The 16,106-nt window shown below is 44.0% G+C and overlaps 1 protein-coding gene across 2 annotated transcripts in view; it reads left to right on the top strand.

Moving 5' to 3' along the window:
* The first annotated feature begins 2,727 nt into the window (after positions 1 to 2,727).
* LOC131394345 (zinc finger protein 791-like) overlaps positions 2,728 to 16,106 on the top strand; it is a 39,411-nt gene continuing 26,032 nt past the window's right edge. The window contains exons 1-2 of one of the 2 annotated variants that reach the window (XM_058525633.1): positions 2,728 to 2,823; positions 5,038 to 5,082. Coding sequence is in view for 1 of the 2 variants with exons in the window: in XM_058525630.1 (XP_058381613.1) it covers positions 2,821 to 2,823 (3 nt within the window). In the remaining variant the exon portion in view is untranslated. The remainder of the gene's footprint in view (positions 2,824 to 5,037; positions 5,083 to 16,106) is intronic. The other variant, XM_058525630.1, reaches the window with a different exon arrangement.

The following is a 16,106-nucleotide window of genomic DNA, read 5'->3' as shown; positions in this document are numbered from 1 at the left end:
GGAGATAAGGGCTTTAGTGGAATGTAAAAAATATAACGTGAGATAATAGGCTGGGGTGTATATATTCTTTTCTATGAGGTTGGGAGCCTCGGTGAGTGACGATGTCACTATTGATCACTTGTTTTTCCACCATGTAATGCATCTTAAACACTGTTTCAAGAACTCCTTGGGTGTGGAAGTAGAGTGCAGCCATAAAGAAGGTCCTGCGTTCCTGTGATTAACAGTAAAGATTCCCCATAAGATAGAGATATAGATATCACTCATCTTCATTTTTGCAATTGTTAAACATTTTGCATATAGAGTATGTAGTCATGAGTTTGGGCATTGTTATCTAGGACTTGGGATATCCTACTGATTTGGGCCACAAGTATTTGTTGTGTCTTTTTGTGTTTAACATCATTTCAGAGGATTTTCATTTACCTTTATTACAGTATTTGGCATTTTCATTTTGTTGCTGTACATACTGAGGGACACAGTATATCCCCCATTAAACCATGGAGTTCCTCCTGTTGAGGGAAACAGTTGCATTCATCTGTTACTCCTCTACTCATACTCACACTGTTCCAGCTCATCCTGAGTGTATTCTATGAATAGAGTGAGATCTGTGCACATCCACTGTGATCTCCCAGTGGAAACACCAAAAAGAGCTATGAATGTTTTGAGGCAAAATCCACGAAAAAATTGAGGTGAGCTGTAGTGAGAGGGTATTATTTTGAGTAATTTCCTAATTTAGTATAAAAGGAGATAGTTAGCATCGATGACCCATAAACCCCAGAGCCCATTTAGTTGTTCACAGGTTTCATTTCCACATGCTTAGACGTCCAGCACATGTGGGAGAGTGGGAAAGTATGAGTTTTTATAAAGAGCAGGCGTATTCAATCTTTCCCATTTTGTTTAGTGTTAATTTACTCATTGGAGGGGTTCAAATGGTCACTACAAGAGTGTTCTTTTGGAGTGATGGTATGCTTTCCATTTTTTGATGGCAGTATTCCTATACATTTGTGAAAACTCACAAGTACACTTTATATATAAATTAATAGAAAATGAACGACACAATCGCTTTCATGTGCTAGGAGAATGTTTAGGTCTCCTGATCCTTGATTTTTGTGTTCAACTCTTTCCACCACTGTGGTATCCTTGGAAGAACTGAAAGACTGGGGAAGAAGGACACAGGCCCTAACAGGCCTTTTTTGCAACCCTGTCTTAATTGAGAAAACACCCCCTAAGGTTGCACCTGCCCTCATCTCATACTCATAACTAGGAGTGAAGTGAGAGGGCTCCCAGAATCTTCGAGTTTAAATCAGGTTCTGTGGACAGATCTGTAGAAATACTGTGGTTCTGAAACATAAAGGTGTCTCCCAAGTGAGATCTGCCTGGCAACACCCTCATTCATGTGCATCAGCATTGTTTCCTTCCATTGCCATCCATAGACCATTTCCAGCTCTTTGTTTCCCAATCCAAGCCCCTTCCACATCTTTAGAAATACACACATATCACACTCTGGAAAATTTCTCTGAGGCAACATCAGGGAGCTCTAAGCTAAGAGAGTGACAGAAGCAGTGGCAGAATTTATGTCATGAGCACATTTCCCTCCACCACAGCAATCCCAGCTATCGCATATTTTTCAGATCTGCTTGCTTATTCACACAACACTTAAAGGGTACGGGGGTTTCTTTCTGAAGCCACAAAAATGTTCAGAAATTGTGATGATTGCACATATCTGAATGTACTGAAAACCAGTAAATTATACACAATAAAGGGTTGCACTGTATGATATGGGTATTATATCTCAATAAAGCTATTCAAATAAATGCATTAGGAGTTTTGAACCAACGTGTTAAGTATATTAGAGTTTTCACAGCTTACATTTACATAACTTTTGTAATATATATATTGGTGAAACTAGGAATTCAGTTGCCTTAGGGATATCATAGCCGTTTACATTTCAAAATCTCTTAAAGTTACACTCAAAAACTATCTCAAATAAATTCCTTCTAGTGTAAAATGTGCACCTGAGAGTTTTATTGAACACATCTCATAGCTCATGGTTGGTCACAGAAGAGTTTCTGCCGCCCAGGGGAGGGCTGCAGGGTTCAAATTTCCCGCCAGAGCCAGGGCCTTGGGAGGCCATGGGGTTCTTTCTATCTAAAGTACCAAACGTCTGGAGGAGGAGAAGGGATGGGTGGAAACCTAAGCGCCGTCAACCAAGATCCAAATGCAGCCAGACTCTCTCTTATGGTGAGGTCATTTTCAAGTGTGTTTGTAAACAAACGTCACAGCTCCATGAGTGGCTTCGCAGCCTTATGCCAACCCCTGACCCGGGGAGGACCTCGGACCCCCTGGTCCCTGTCTAGCCTGGCTAGGGCGCCCCTCTTGCTCTGGATAAGGGCATCGCTTCAACTGGAAACTGACTCTGGAATTCCCTGCGCACCTGTGTCTCCGCGTTCAGTAAGAGCTGCAGGAAGATGCCACTGTCCCTTTAGAGCTAGGAACAACCTTTGGTTAAAAGTAAACCTCATCGGAGGGGACAGGTTCCCGCTCACCGGTTAAAGCTGGTTCTCAGCCGTCTGACCTCCTGCGCCCCTGTCACTCAGGAAACCGGGGGCGGGTCCTTGGGAACTGTCCAATCAGGGGCGCAGCAGGGGCAGCTGGGTGGGGCGGCGCTCCGCAAAAGGCGCGCACGCTGCTGGCCGCCCTCGGGACCGGCAGCGCGTCTCACCTGCGGTCAACCGCCCAGGTGCCTCTGCTGCGGCTTCAATCCCGCTGTGACCTGCGCGGGCCGCGGGAGAGCAGGGACGCCAGGGACCCAGAAGCCGGGAGATGGTGAGTGTGGGGCCCCGGGTGAGGAGACGGGGAGGAGGGGCTGGTCGGAACCGGCCGTGGCGGGACCGGACTCCCCGCGGTCACCTCCGAGTCTGCGGACCCGAGTCCGCGGGGGCGCCGCTCGGACCTCAGTCCCCTCCGGCCGCAGCGTGGGGGCGGGGCCGGCAGCCGGGACCCCGGGCGTCCTGTGGTCACTGCGCGCGGCGACTTCGGCCCCGGAGCCTCTCTGGGCAGCTCTGCGCCCGCAGCCCCGCGTGTCCCCAGATGGTGCGGTGACCACGGGAGGGTCATCGGGGACAATCGTGACTCGGTCTCCGGGGCTCCTGCGTGGGAGGAGCTGTGGGCTGTGGGGTCTCCAGTCCCTCCTTTCTCCCCAGGGGCACCCGTTTTCTCCCGAGTTTTTCCAGATGTTTGGGAAGCAGGGTCTCAAATCCACGACCACCACCCTGTTCCCCCAGCCTAGCCCTTCCTAGGACTGGCAATAAAGCCCTGAATTTCCAGAGCCCTCCCCACATTCCCAAATGCCAACTTCCAGTCTCCGATTCACAGCATCATTATCAACTATCTGTCCTCCGTGGGGCATTTCAAACAGACCCAATATTTTGTTTAATAGTTTCCCATAGTCAATGATGGCTCTTTTTACAACATTTTTTTTTTTTTTTTTTGGTTTGTGGATGTGTTACTTGAGAGGGAAGCAGAGAATATCCACCTGGAACCACGTTGCATGAAATCCTTGTGCATCTCCCCCCAGGATCTTTCTGGGCACAGACATCCTGTGGGAAGTCTTTTGGGTGGAGGGTCGTCTTTGGAAACTTTCCTGGGTGATCTGTCCTGTCAGCACTGCCCCTCCCTGGCTTGTCACCTTAAGAAGATTTGTTCACTTTTTTTGTCCCCATTTTTCAATAAATGTAAAATATTTAATCAATAGAGGTTGAAAGACAGTATAAAATATTTCCAAAGAAAGAAGTGAATTTCAGAAAAAATAAAATATTCCAGTTTTACATTACAAGTGTTAACATTTCTTATTTCTTTTATTTCCTCCCCTGAGCAAGTGGGGTAATATTCTGGTGTTTTCTTTTGGGGGGGGGTAATGATGGAGGTTGATTTCAAATGGAATTCCAGGGCTTAGACTTGAACACCAGACGTGTGTTCAAGTATGATTAATTGTTTCTAAAACAATTTTTGCCATGGAAATAATAATATCATTATTTTCTGAAAGTAATAAATACTTGTGGATTTTTGGTTGCACTAGAAAAACGCCTTAAAATTTTCTTCTCTCTTTTACACATAAACAGAGGATTTGTGTGATTTAAAATATCAACGGGGTCCGAAGCAATGTGACTTGTCCGAAGCCTGTAGCCAGTGACTTTGAGCTAAGGCCCCCTTGGGCCTGCACAGGGAAGGCCTTGAAGGCTCAATTGTTCTTCCTGGGGAATCTCCCCCTGCAGGTGTCCTACTGCTCACACCCCCCATGGAAGGAACCTCTATACTGAGAGGAGCTGCAGAGCCCTGGAAAGCTGGGGGTGCACGTGCACATGGGGGTGGGGAGTGATGCCCTTTCTGAGGTTGTAACTGTGGTTTCCTTGGGCCTGTTTCTAGACATAAGTTGGAGTTTTGCATCCACAGTGTAGGTGCACTCAGAGTGTAATTTGTTTACATTGAGAAAGTCTGTGAAAGTCAGGAGTTCTGTGTCCTGGATTAGGGTCCATTAATTTGGGAGTTCACTTGGTCAGAACCTTAAACTGAATCCAGCTGAGTTTTCCTCATTGTGGGAAGGGAAGCCTGAGAGAGGGAGCATTTGCATTATTCCCTGGGGAGAGGAGGGCTTGTGGAGCTCCCAGAGTTCACTCCTGTGGCTGCTCAGGTGCCCCACCCCCCTTCACCAGGGACTGCCCCACTCCAGGGGTTCTGTCTCAACCAGGAGGGTCAGGAATATGGAAGCTTCTGAGTGTGGCTTTCCTTCTGTCCTGTGGGAAGCAGGCTGCTCATCTGTGCTGATTCCAATATTTGTGTTTCTTTCCTTTAGATTCCTTTATCAATTGAATAGTGCAGCAGCCGTTTGCCTCTAAGTTCGCTTAACACTTTATAATTTTATTCTCTATGTGAGATATAACATTTAGTTTCTTGGGCTTAGAAGTGTAAGTTGATTGAGAGAACTGATTGTTAGTAAGGCAATAAAATTGTAGAACTAAATAGAATTTTTATTCCTTTTAGGCAAGAGAACCTCAAGATGTGAGATGAGTGTGTTTAAGTTCTCAGGTACATATTTCATTTTTACATCAGTGTTTGTATGTACATGTCTCTAGAGAACTTTGAAATATAAAAGGCTAAAGCGATTGAATTCCTGTTTTAATTGATGTGAGGAAAACTAATCAAAACTCATGTGACTTTGAAAATCCTGCTACATTTAAGGGGCTAAACCTGAACCCCTATTGCATTATAATATGCTGCTTATTCTTGTAAATACCCCAGTGTGAGATAGAGGGGAAGGACAAACTAGGATGCCGCATGTCCTTTTAGTTAGAAAAAGATTGGAAAATTTTCATTTTGTGTGGTTTATACTTTTGTAACTTTCAGTGTTTAAAGGAATGAAATCTTGGAATGGTTTCCTATGTACAAAAGTTAAAATTAAAGACTAGTAAATAGTAAAACATGGTGTATATAAATTTCTCTGTTTATTTGAAATAAATGTGTTAAGACAGCAAAGTCTAACTTAAGAAGACTCACAGCCAACATATCCTGGTTGCCTCCAGTGCGGGTACTCAAGCCACCCCCAAATACACAGTTTTGATCATTTTTGAGCCTCCTGTTAGTCTTTATATAAAAACAAGCCATTAAGAATGCGCATTTTCTTACTCATGTTTGTCCTTGCAATGAGCAGTCGGACTCCACAGTTTTTGATGTTTTCTGAAAGCTTAAGCCTCACCCTACCCTCTTCCCCTGTGTCTGCCCCTGGACAAGCTGATGAGCAGGTCCAGGGGCTCTCTCCTCTGGCACTGGCTTCAGACTCCAACGACACAAGCCCCTGTCTGTGTGCAGAACTCTTGACCGGGCCCCGCCCCTGAAAAGATTCTTTGCTTGACGAAACTTTCGTCAGGTAAGCGCTGCTGGCTGCTGCTTGCTGGGGAGCCTGTGCTGTGAGCTGTGCTGCCCCGTGTTGCAGTGTTGACCCACCAAGCCTCAGTTCTAGGTTCAGCTGAGCAGAGTTGGCAGTTTGAAGAATTTGTAGGCATTTGGGAGCAGGACCGTGGGATTGGGGCCTCCTTAAATGAGTCCTGGGTGGATGTCTTTGCCGAGATTTATCTGTATGTTAGAGTGAAGCTGTGACGGAGCCTGGGTTGGCCTCAGCGTACCCTGGGCGTGGGGGTGGGAGAGGAGGGCTATTCCTGTGCAAGATAAAGAGAAGAGAGGGGAAAGGCAGCCAGCAGATGGCAGACTGAGTCCAAACTCCTAATACCAGAGGTGTCGCTAGGAGCCAGAAGTACCTCTGCTGCTGCTGCTGCCCCTGCCTCTACTGCAACAAAGACCCTGACTCTCAAGGTTAAAGGGGACAACACCCAGGGCACCTATGTGGCACAGCCAAGGGATTAGTTCAAACCTAGCTTAAGTCCAGGGTCTTTAAACCTTATGAAGCAACGAGTTGTCGTGGAGGAAGCTCCTAACCCTGATGGCAGTGTTTTGTGGCTCTCAGGAGGAAAAATGTATAAATACCAGGGTAGAGAAGGCACTCCCTCCCCCAAGTTTCTCCAGTAAGCAAAAAAAAAACAAAAACAAAAGGGAAGGACAAGAGAGAGGGAACAAAAGAATAAACTACTGAAATAAAGGTCCATAATTTGACCCAATTGGAAATCCAGAATATACTGAAAGTATTTACACAACAAAAAAGATAAAAGGGCCCTGTTTGGTTTTGGGGCCTCTACAGCATAGGTTCTGAATTAATTTTGCTCTTATGTAATGCAGCAATTCACAAACCTTCAAGCAGTTAATCAATACTAGGTTTCAAATTACAGTTATACCTGGATCCCACTAAATGTAAGTGAGGTGCCCTGGATGACCTTAGGGGAGTTTCTGACTATAACACAGGGAACAAACAGGCATGTCTCACCTAAAACATCAGCCAGCTGTTCTCTTGCCGAAATTCTCCATGGTCAGAGCACCGGTTGTCCTAAAATATCCTGTAGTGAACAGCAAAGCTTTGAACCAATGATTCATAAATTAAAATTAAATGAAGTCTTTGTCACTTCCAAATTGGCTTGACAAAATGGAACGCCCCAAACCTTAGCCACCCCCCCCCCAGGTAAATTACATCACATGGCCAAATATAAATTAAACAGAGCCTTCAAGGATTGAAAACTATTGTAAGAAACCTGTTTAGGAAGAAGTGATTATCCCCAGCGTTTCTACTTTGAACAGCTGAAATTGGCCTGTTCTTAAGTCTAGAAGGAATGAATGACACCTCCAGTGGATTACTGCACCCTGGAGGCTGTGGTCACAGCAAATACAGCCCTATACCCTGTCCCCAACGTTATGGAAATTACTGACTCCACCCAATCAGCACCTGGTAAGCATTCTGCTCTCACAGATTCTGCTCAGTCTGTTCTGTTCAGTGCTGTGTCCACAGCCTCTCAGCTGTGCTTGGCCTCCTCTGAAGGGACACAGTACACCTTTACGGGGTTACTCTCAGGGAACCTCAACACCATCGCCTTTGCGCACAGCCTCTGCAGGCAAGATCTGAACTGCGTCCCCCTTGCCCCAGGGGCACAGGTCTGATGTTACACTAATGACACCCTCCTTTGAGGAAGTTCATCTGACATTCATTCAGATCATACAAATGTTGAAAAAAGGAACTCTTAAAAAGTGGATGGGCCACTAGCCCACGTGTAATGTGAGGCCCTGATACCTTGGTTAAATTCCTAAAAATTATTTGGTAAACAAGGGGCCCTGACACTCTTAAGAAATAGCTGTTATCCCTCTCAGCATACACAGCGTCTCCTGGGTTGTTTCGATGTTTGGAAGGCAACATATTCTTTGTTTATAAATTTTACTTCTGTGCAAGAAACTACCCTCCTTGGCCCACGCTATATGCCATTAGGGCTGCAGTTACCACTAGGTACTATGTGCTTCTAAAAATAGAGGCTCTCCCAGGCCCTGAGCATGTGACCCTCCACACAGCTGCCCATTATGACTTGGGACCTGGAAACGGCACCTCATGAGCTCAGCATGCCTACTGAGTCCTCCTTAAGACATGATGGAGCCGAGCCTGAGCCCTCTGGCAGAGCCTATTTGCAGGAGATGGTGCCCTCCTCTCTCCGCAGTTCCTTGCCAGGTGCCATTGTTCTGGAAGAGGTCACTTTTCACCATTCAGTATGATGTTAGCAGTGGGCTGTCATATATGGCTTTTATTATGTTGAGGTACATTCCTTCTATACCTAGTTTGTTTAGAGTTTTTATCATGAAAGGATATTGAATTTTGTCAGATGCTTTTTCTGCATCTATTGAGATGATCATATGATATTTATCCTTCATTTTGTTAATTTGTTATAACACATTTATTGATTTACATATGTTGAACCATCCTTGCATCCTAGGGAAAAATGCAACTTGATCATGTTGTATAAGCCTTTTAATGTGCTGTTGAATTCGGTTTCCTAGTATTTTTGTTGAGGATTTTTACATCTATGTTCTTCAGGGATATTGGCTTGTAATTTACTTTTCTTGTAGACCCTTTGTCTGGCTTTGGTATCAGAGTAATACTGGCCTTGTAAAAATAAGTTTGAAAGTGTTCGCTCCTCTCCAAGTTGTTGCAAAAGTTTGAGAAGGATTGGTATTAATTCTTCTTTAGATGTTTGGTAGAATTCACCAGTGAAGCCATCTGCTCCTGGATTTTCCTTTGTTGGGAGGTTTTTGATTACTGATTTAATCTCCTTACTCATTATTGAACTATTCAGATTTTCCATTTTCATGATTTAGTCTTAGAAGGTTGTATTTTTATAAGAATTTATCCAGTACTTCTAGGTTATCAAATTTGTTGGCATATAATTGTTCATAGTAATCTCTTATATTCTTTTGTATTTCTATGGTATCAGTTATAATTTCTCCTCTTTTGTTTCTGATTTTATTAATTTGAGTCTTTTAGCCCAGCAAAAGATTTGTCAATTTGGTTTATCTTTTCAAACAACCAACTCTTAGTTTCTTTGACCAGTTTTATACTTTCATGTTTTCATGTTACTAATTAGCATCCTTTCATCTCAGCTTGAAGAACTCCCTTTAGCATTTCTTGTAAGGCGGGTCTAGTGGTGATGAAATCTCTCAGCTTCTGTTTCTTTGCAGAAGTCTTTCTCTTTCCTTCATTTTGGAAGGGCAGCTTTGCTGAGTAGAGCATTCTTGGTTGGCACGTTCAGCACTTGGCATATGTCATGCCACTCTCTCATGTCCTCCAAGTTTCTGCTGAGAAATCTGTTGGTAGTCTAATTGGGGTTCCCGTGTATGTGACATGTCACTTTCCTCTTGCTACCTTAAAAATTCTTAGTCTTTGATTTTTGATAATTCAATTATGATGCATCTTCGTGAAGTCTTCTTTGAGTTCAACCTGTTTAAGGATCTTTGAGCCTTATGTACTGGATGTCCGTATCCCTCCCAAGAATTGTGAAGTTTCCAGCCATTATTTCTTTAAATAAGCTTTCTACTCTCCTCTCTCTCTTCTCTGGGATATCCATAATGCATATGTTATTTCTTTTACTGGTGTCCCTGAAATCCCATAAGCTTTCTTCATTCCTTTTCGTTCTTTTTTCTTTGTTTCTCCTCTAACCGGATAATTTCAAATGACCAGTCTTCAAGTTCACAGATTCTTTTATCTGATTTGTCATCAGCTCTTGAGGTTCTCTGTTGCATTTTTCTAAATGGGTTTTTTTTTTTTAATTTATTTTTTTCCCTTTTTCTCCCCAAAGCCCCAGAAGATAGTTATATGTGGTAGTTGCACATCCTGCTAGTTGCTGTATGTGGGACGCGGCCTCAGCATGGCCGGAGAAGCGGTGCGTCGGTGTGCGCCCAGGATCCGAACCCGGGCCGCCAGCAGCGGAGCGCAAGCACTTAACCTCTAAGCCACGGGGCCGGCCCTCTATTGCATTTTTCATTTCATTTATTGTATTCTTCAGCCCCAGAATTTCTATTTGGTTCTTTGTGATGTGTATTTATCTGTCAAACTTCTCGTTTTGTACATGTATTGTTTTCTTGATTTCGTTGACTATCCGTGTTCTTATGAAGATCACTGAGCTTCCTTAGGACAATTATTTTTAATTCTTTATCAGGCAACTTGTAGATCTCCGTTTCTGTGGGATAGGCTACTGGAAAATTATTGTGTTCATTTGTGGTGTCATTTTTCCTTGGTTTTTGTGTTCCTTGGAGTCTTGCATTTCTGTGTTGACATTTGAAGAAGCAGTCACCTCCTCCCGCCTCTACTGACTGGCTTAGGGAGAGAAACACTTTCACCACTCAGCCCAGCTAGGGAATCTGAGGCTCTCTTAGACCTTTCCTAGGAATGTGCCTGCTTCACGCCTCTTTTTCTCTGTTGAGGGGGAATTCTTAAGATTGTATGCCTTGGGGCCCACCCGGTGGCATAGCAGTTAAGTTTGCACATTCCACTTCAGCAGCCCAGGGTTCACCAGTTCAGATCCTGGGCACGGACCTACTCACTGCTCATCAAGCCGTGCTGTGGTGGTGTCCCACATAGAGGAACCAGAAGGACCTACAACTAGGATATACACTATGTACTGAGGCTTTGGGGAGGAAAAAGAAAAGAGGAAGATTGGAAACAGATGTTAGCTCAGGGCTACTCTTCCTCAAAAAAAAAAAAAAGAAAGATCGTATGCCTTCTTTTGACCCCTCAAAGCCAGGCCGGGTGCTGAGAGCCTTCAGTTTGTTTTCCTGAGGTGCAGTCCTCTGAAATGCTCAAATTTATGTGTCTTCTTCCGTTCCCACTGAGTTGAGCCAGCTGACTGTGTATGCTTATGAGATGTTGGAGAGGCTTCCATTTGCTGTCTGGAGCACAGGATGGAGCTGGCCATGGGGTGGGAGGGTGTGGGGGAGTGAGGTTGCAGAGCATTGGGCGTGTCCATGGGCCAATTGGTAGTGTCCACAGGCACTGCGTCTAACGTGGCTGAAGTGCAAGCCTCCTGATGGAGTCCAGGAGTGGTTAGTAGTGTCTGCAGCCAGTTGTTGAGTTCTGAGCTCTGTTTGCCCTGGGTCCTTGCAACTCTTCCCAGCCTTCCAGACACTCATCCCTGCTGATCCCCTCAGTGTTCTTGGTGAGACGAGGAAGCGGTGAGCGTCTTCGGCAGCGTCCCACACCACTGAGGAATCCCAGTGCTCAGTCACTGCATTCTCACTTTCCCCAAGGGGGGAATCATAGGCCGTGGGGGTCTCTCTCAGCAGTGAGCTGTGCTGCCTTTGGGGAGGGGTGACGTGGGTAAAGTGGAACTGTTCTTCTTAGCCCCTTCATGATGTCTGTTCTCGCATTTTTTGCTCCACTGGTGTACAGGACTTCTAGACTTCCCAAAGTTTCTCATCCTTGGTGCTGTCAAAATCAGTGCACTGTGGAGAAATGATGGTAGAAAACTCCTGTTCCATCATCTTGCTGATACCACTCTCTTATTGGCCCATGTGCTTTTTTTGTGTGTGAAGAAGATCAGCCCTGAGCTAACATCCATGACAATCCTCCTCTCTTTGCTGAGGAAGACCGGCTCTGAGCTAACATCTATTGCCAGTCCTCCTCCTTTTTTTCCCCAAAGCCCCAGTAGATAGTTGTATGTCATAGTTGCACATCCTTCTAGTTGCTGTATGTGGGACGCGGCCTCAGCATGGCCGGAGAAGCGGTGCGTCAGTGCGCGCCCGGGATCTGAACCTGGGCCGCCAGTAGCGGAGCGTGCGCACTTAACCACTAAGCCACCGGGCTGTCCCACCCATTTGCTATTTAGAAATGTATTTAACCTCCAAGTACTTGGAGGTTTTCCAACTATCTTTCTGTTATTGATTTCTAGATTAATATCATTGTGGTCTTCAAGCATATCTTGGATGATTTTCTTTTTTCAAATTTCAATGTAAGGTGTGTTTTATGTCCAATAATGTGGTGTATCTTGGTGAATGTTCCATGTGAACCTGAGAAGAATGTGTATTCTGCTGTGTTTGGGTGAAGTGTTGCATGGATTTCAGTGAAATCCACTTGTTTAATGGTACTGTTTAATGTAACTATGTCTTGCCTGATTTTCTGCCTGCCAGAGTTCCTAATTACTGATGGAGGCAGGTGTTGATCTCTGCAACTATAATAGTGGATTCATCTGTTTCTCCTTGCAGTTCTCAGTTTTTGCCTCATGTGTTTTACCACGCTGTTGTTATTCACATACACATGAAGGATTTGTGTGTCTTCTTGGAGACTTGACCCCTTTGTCATTGTGTACAGTCAAGCATTGCTTAACAACGGGGATACGTTCTGAGAAATGCGTCATTAGGTGATTTCGTCATTGTGTGAACGTCACAGAGTGAACTTACACAAACCTACTGGTATAGCCTACTACACACCTAGGCTATCTGGTACTAATCTTATGGGACCACTGTCGCATATGTGGTTCGTCATTGACCAAATATCATTATGCAGTATGACTGTAATGCCCCTCTTTAGCTCTGAAATTTTCCTTGCTCTGAAGTCTGCTCTGTCTGAAATTAACGTAGCTGTGCCAGCTGTCTTTTGTTTAGCATTGGCATGGTGTATCTTGCTCCATCCGTTTAATCTATGTCTTTATATCTAAAATGTGATTCTCGTAGACAACATATAATTAGGTGTTATTTTATTATCTGCTGTGACAGTTTTTCTCTTTCCCTTGTTGTATTTAGACCATTGATGGTGATTACGGATATGGTTGGATTCACATATACTCTATTTTTCACTGTATTCTCTTTGTTGCTTTTGTTTTTTGTTTCTTTTTGTCTTCCACCTTTCTTCTGCCTTCTCTGCCTTTTATTGAGCATTTTACCTGATTCTGTTTTTTCTCCTCTCTTAACATTCAATTATACATTTTTTTAGTAGTTGGGCTTGAGTTTGCAGTATACATGTACAACCAACCCAAGCCCTCTCTGAAGTAACACCATAGCACTTCACTGGATGTGCAAGGTCCTCAAAACAGAGTATTCCAAGTCCTCTCTCCCTGTCCGTTATACCATTGCTGTCATTCATTTCATTATCTATAAGTTAGGATTGTGGAATACGTTGTTGCTATTATGACTTTGGACAAAGTGTTACCTGTCAGATTAAATAACAACACTAAAAACAAATTAATTTATTTCACCTCCATTTATTTCTTCTCTAACACTCTACCTTTCTTTATCATTCACCTTCTTCCTGGTGAATTTCCTTTTTTTTGTTTGGTGAGGAAGAGTCCCTCTGAGCTAACATCTGTTGCCAATCTTCCTCTTGTTTTGCTTGAGGAAGATTAGCCCTGAGCTAACATCTGTGCCAGTCGTCCCCTATTTTGTATGTGGGTTGCCGCCACAGCACGGCTTGATAAGTGGTGTAGGTCTGTGCCCGGGATCTGGACCTGTGACCCCGGGCCACCAAAGCAGAGTGCACTGGACTCAACCACTATGCCACAGGGCCAGCCCGCAAATTTCTTTTAACATTTCTTCCAAAGCAGGTGTACTGGTGGCAACTTCCTTCAGTTTTTGTTTGTCTCAGAAAGTCTTTATTTCTCCCTCACTTGTGAAGGATAATTTTACTTGACAAAATTCTAGTTGGGTGGTTTTTCTTTCAACACTTTAACTGTTTCACAAGACTCTCTTGCTGCTTGCGTGGATTCTAAAAAAGAAGTCTGATTTCATTCTTATCCTTGATTCTCTATAATTAAGGTTTTCTCTCCCTAGCTTCTTTCAAGATGTTCTCTTTCTCTTTGATTTTTCTCCAGTTTGAATATTGTATTTCTAGGTGTGCATTTCTTGGTTTTTCTCTCAGCTTCCTGCGTCTGTGCTTTGGTGTCTATCATTAATTTGGGAAAATCTCAGTCATTATTGCTTCACCTTTTTTTTCTATGTCTTTCTATTCTTTTCTCCTTCGTGTATTCCCATCATGTGTATGTTACACCTTTTGTAATTGTCCCAAAGTTCCTGGATTTCTGTTCTTTCTTATTGTTTTCACCTCTTTGCATTTCAGTTTAGGTTCTATTGACATCTCCTCAAGCTCACTGATTCTTCTTCATACATTTCCACTGTATTGATGAACCCCCCACAGGAGTTCTTCATTTCTGTTTTCTTATTTGTCTTTCATTTCTTGCATTTCCAATTTGGTTCTTTGTTAGAGTTTCCATCTCTGCATACATTATCTCTCTGCATACATTATCTATCTGTTCTTGCATGCTATCCGCCATTTCCATTAGAGCCCTTGACATAGTAATCATGGTTGCTTTACATTTCTGGTCTGATAATTCCAACATATCTGCTCCCTCTGAATCAGGTTCCTTTACTTGTCCTATGTCTTCAAACTGTGTTTTTTAAGTCCTTTGGTGTGCCTTTTAGTTTTTTGTTGAATACTGGGCATGATGTACTGTGAGAAAGGGACAGAGGTAGATAGGCCTTTAGTGTGAGGTTTTATGTTTATCTGACTAGGGCTTAGGCTGTGTTTATCATTGGTGTAGCTGTCAGAGGCTAAAATATCCTTGTTGTTGTCTCCCATGTCATCTTTGGGGTTCCGTAGAGGCTTCTTAAATAAGTTCTGAAACACGCAGTTCTTTCAGTATATTCTGCTATTATTACACAGGAGGCTTCCTGATGTAGTGGTGTGTTGCGGGTGGAGAGGAAGTGTTCTATAGTCCTTTGATTTGGTCTCAGTATTTTAGTGAGCCTGTGTCCCAGGCTGTGACCATCTTTGGTATAATAAGACAGATATTTGGTCTTTTTCCATGGTTCCTAGCAAGGACCTCCTAAAGCCCTTAGACTTTCTGAATGACAAGGGTGATAGAAGCATCCTATGTTCTAATGAGGTGACTGTTTCCAGGCCTTTAGATGGCTTCAGGATGGGGGTTGGTCACCAGGAAGACCAAGGTTTGATTAGACGCCTAGAACTTTCAGCCCAGCCTCCAACCTCTGGGGAGGAGAGAGGGGCTGGAGATTGAGTTAATCACCAATGGCCAATGATTTAATCAGTCATGCCTACATAAGGAAACTCCAACAAAACCCCTAAACCTCGGGGTTCAGAGAGATTCTGAGTTGGTGAACACATCAGTGTGCTAGGAGGCTGTCGTATCTGGAGAGGGCATGATGGAAGCTCCCTACCCCGCACCCCACTTTGACCTGTGCGTCTTTTCTATTTGGCTGTCCCCAATATGTATGTTTTACAATAAACTGGTAATAATAAGTGAAGTGCTTTTCTTAATTCTGATAGTCATTCTAGCCAATTAACAAACATGAGGACGTGTCTAGGGAACCTCTGAATTTGTAGTTGGCCGTGCAGAAATGTGTGTAGCCTGGGCCCCCCATTTGCACTGGCATCTGACATGGGGACAGTCTTGTGGGACTAGGTCCTTAAACTGTGGAGTCTGATGTTGGCTCTGATTAGTTACTGTTAGAATTGAATTGAGTTGGGCCACCCAGTGGGTGTTAGAGAGTTGGAGAAGTGGTGTTGGAAAACACACCACGTATTTGTTGTGGGGAGGAAAAAATAACCTATGAACCTCACAAGTGTTTCTAAGTCCCCCCTAACCCTCAACTTAGGTCCAGCAGAAAGGCTAGAGGGGACTCAAGTTGGCTATTTCCCTCCCCCCACATCAGTCAGGTGCTGGTAAAATCCAGTCTGTTCGGCTCTGGTGAAACAATCTTTTGAGGACAGGCCTTAAGAAAACAGAATACTGTGGGCATATTTCAAAATGGCTATTGTTCTGTCTCTCTTTCCAATTTCGGAGACAGCACTTTGCCCTGTGACCTCAATTCTTTGATAGATCTAAGAAGAGTCATTGATTTTGTTTGTTAGCTTTCTTCTGGTGAGGATGGGGATGTCACCTTCTGAGCTCCTTATGTGCCAGATGAGAACCCAGAGGGCTCTGACTCCAGTTGGTAATGTTTGCTCATGTGTTGGGGAAAACCTAGTATTCTCCCTGAGTAGAGAAAACCCCATTCTTCCTTCCTATGTGTCTCCTTTACTTTCACCCAGAACACTTCACTTGTGACACTTCCGGTCACCAAACGTGAGGTTTTTCCCCACAACAAGCAATTCTCTGTGACACCAGCTGGGTGTCCTACAACTTAAC

Source organism: Diceros bicornis, chromosome 30 (assembly GCF_020826845.1).
Source record: "Diceros bicornis minor isolate mBicDic1 chromosome 30, mDicBic1.mat.cur, whole genome shotgun sequence".
Lineage (NCBI taxonomy): Eukaryota > Metazoa > Chordata > Mammalia > Perissodactyla > Rhinocerotidae > Diceros > Diceros bicornis.
This window is presented reverse-complemented; position numbering and strand designations above follow the sequence as displayed.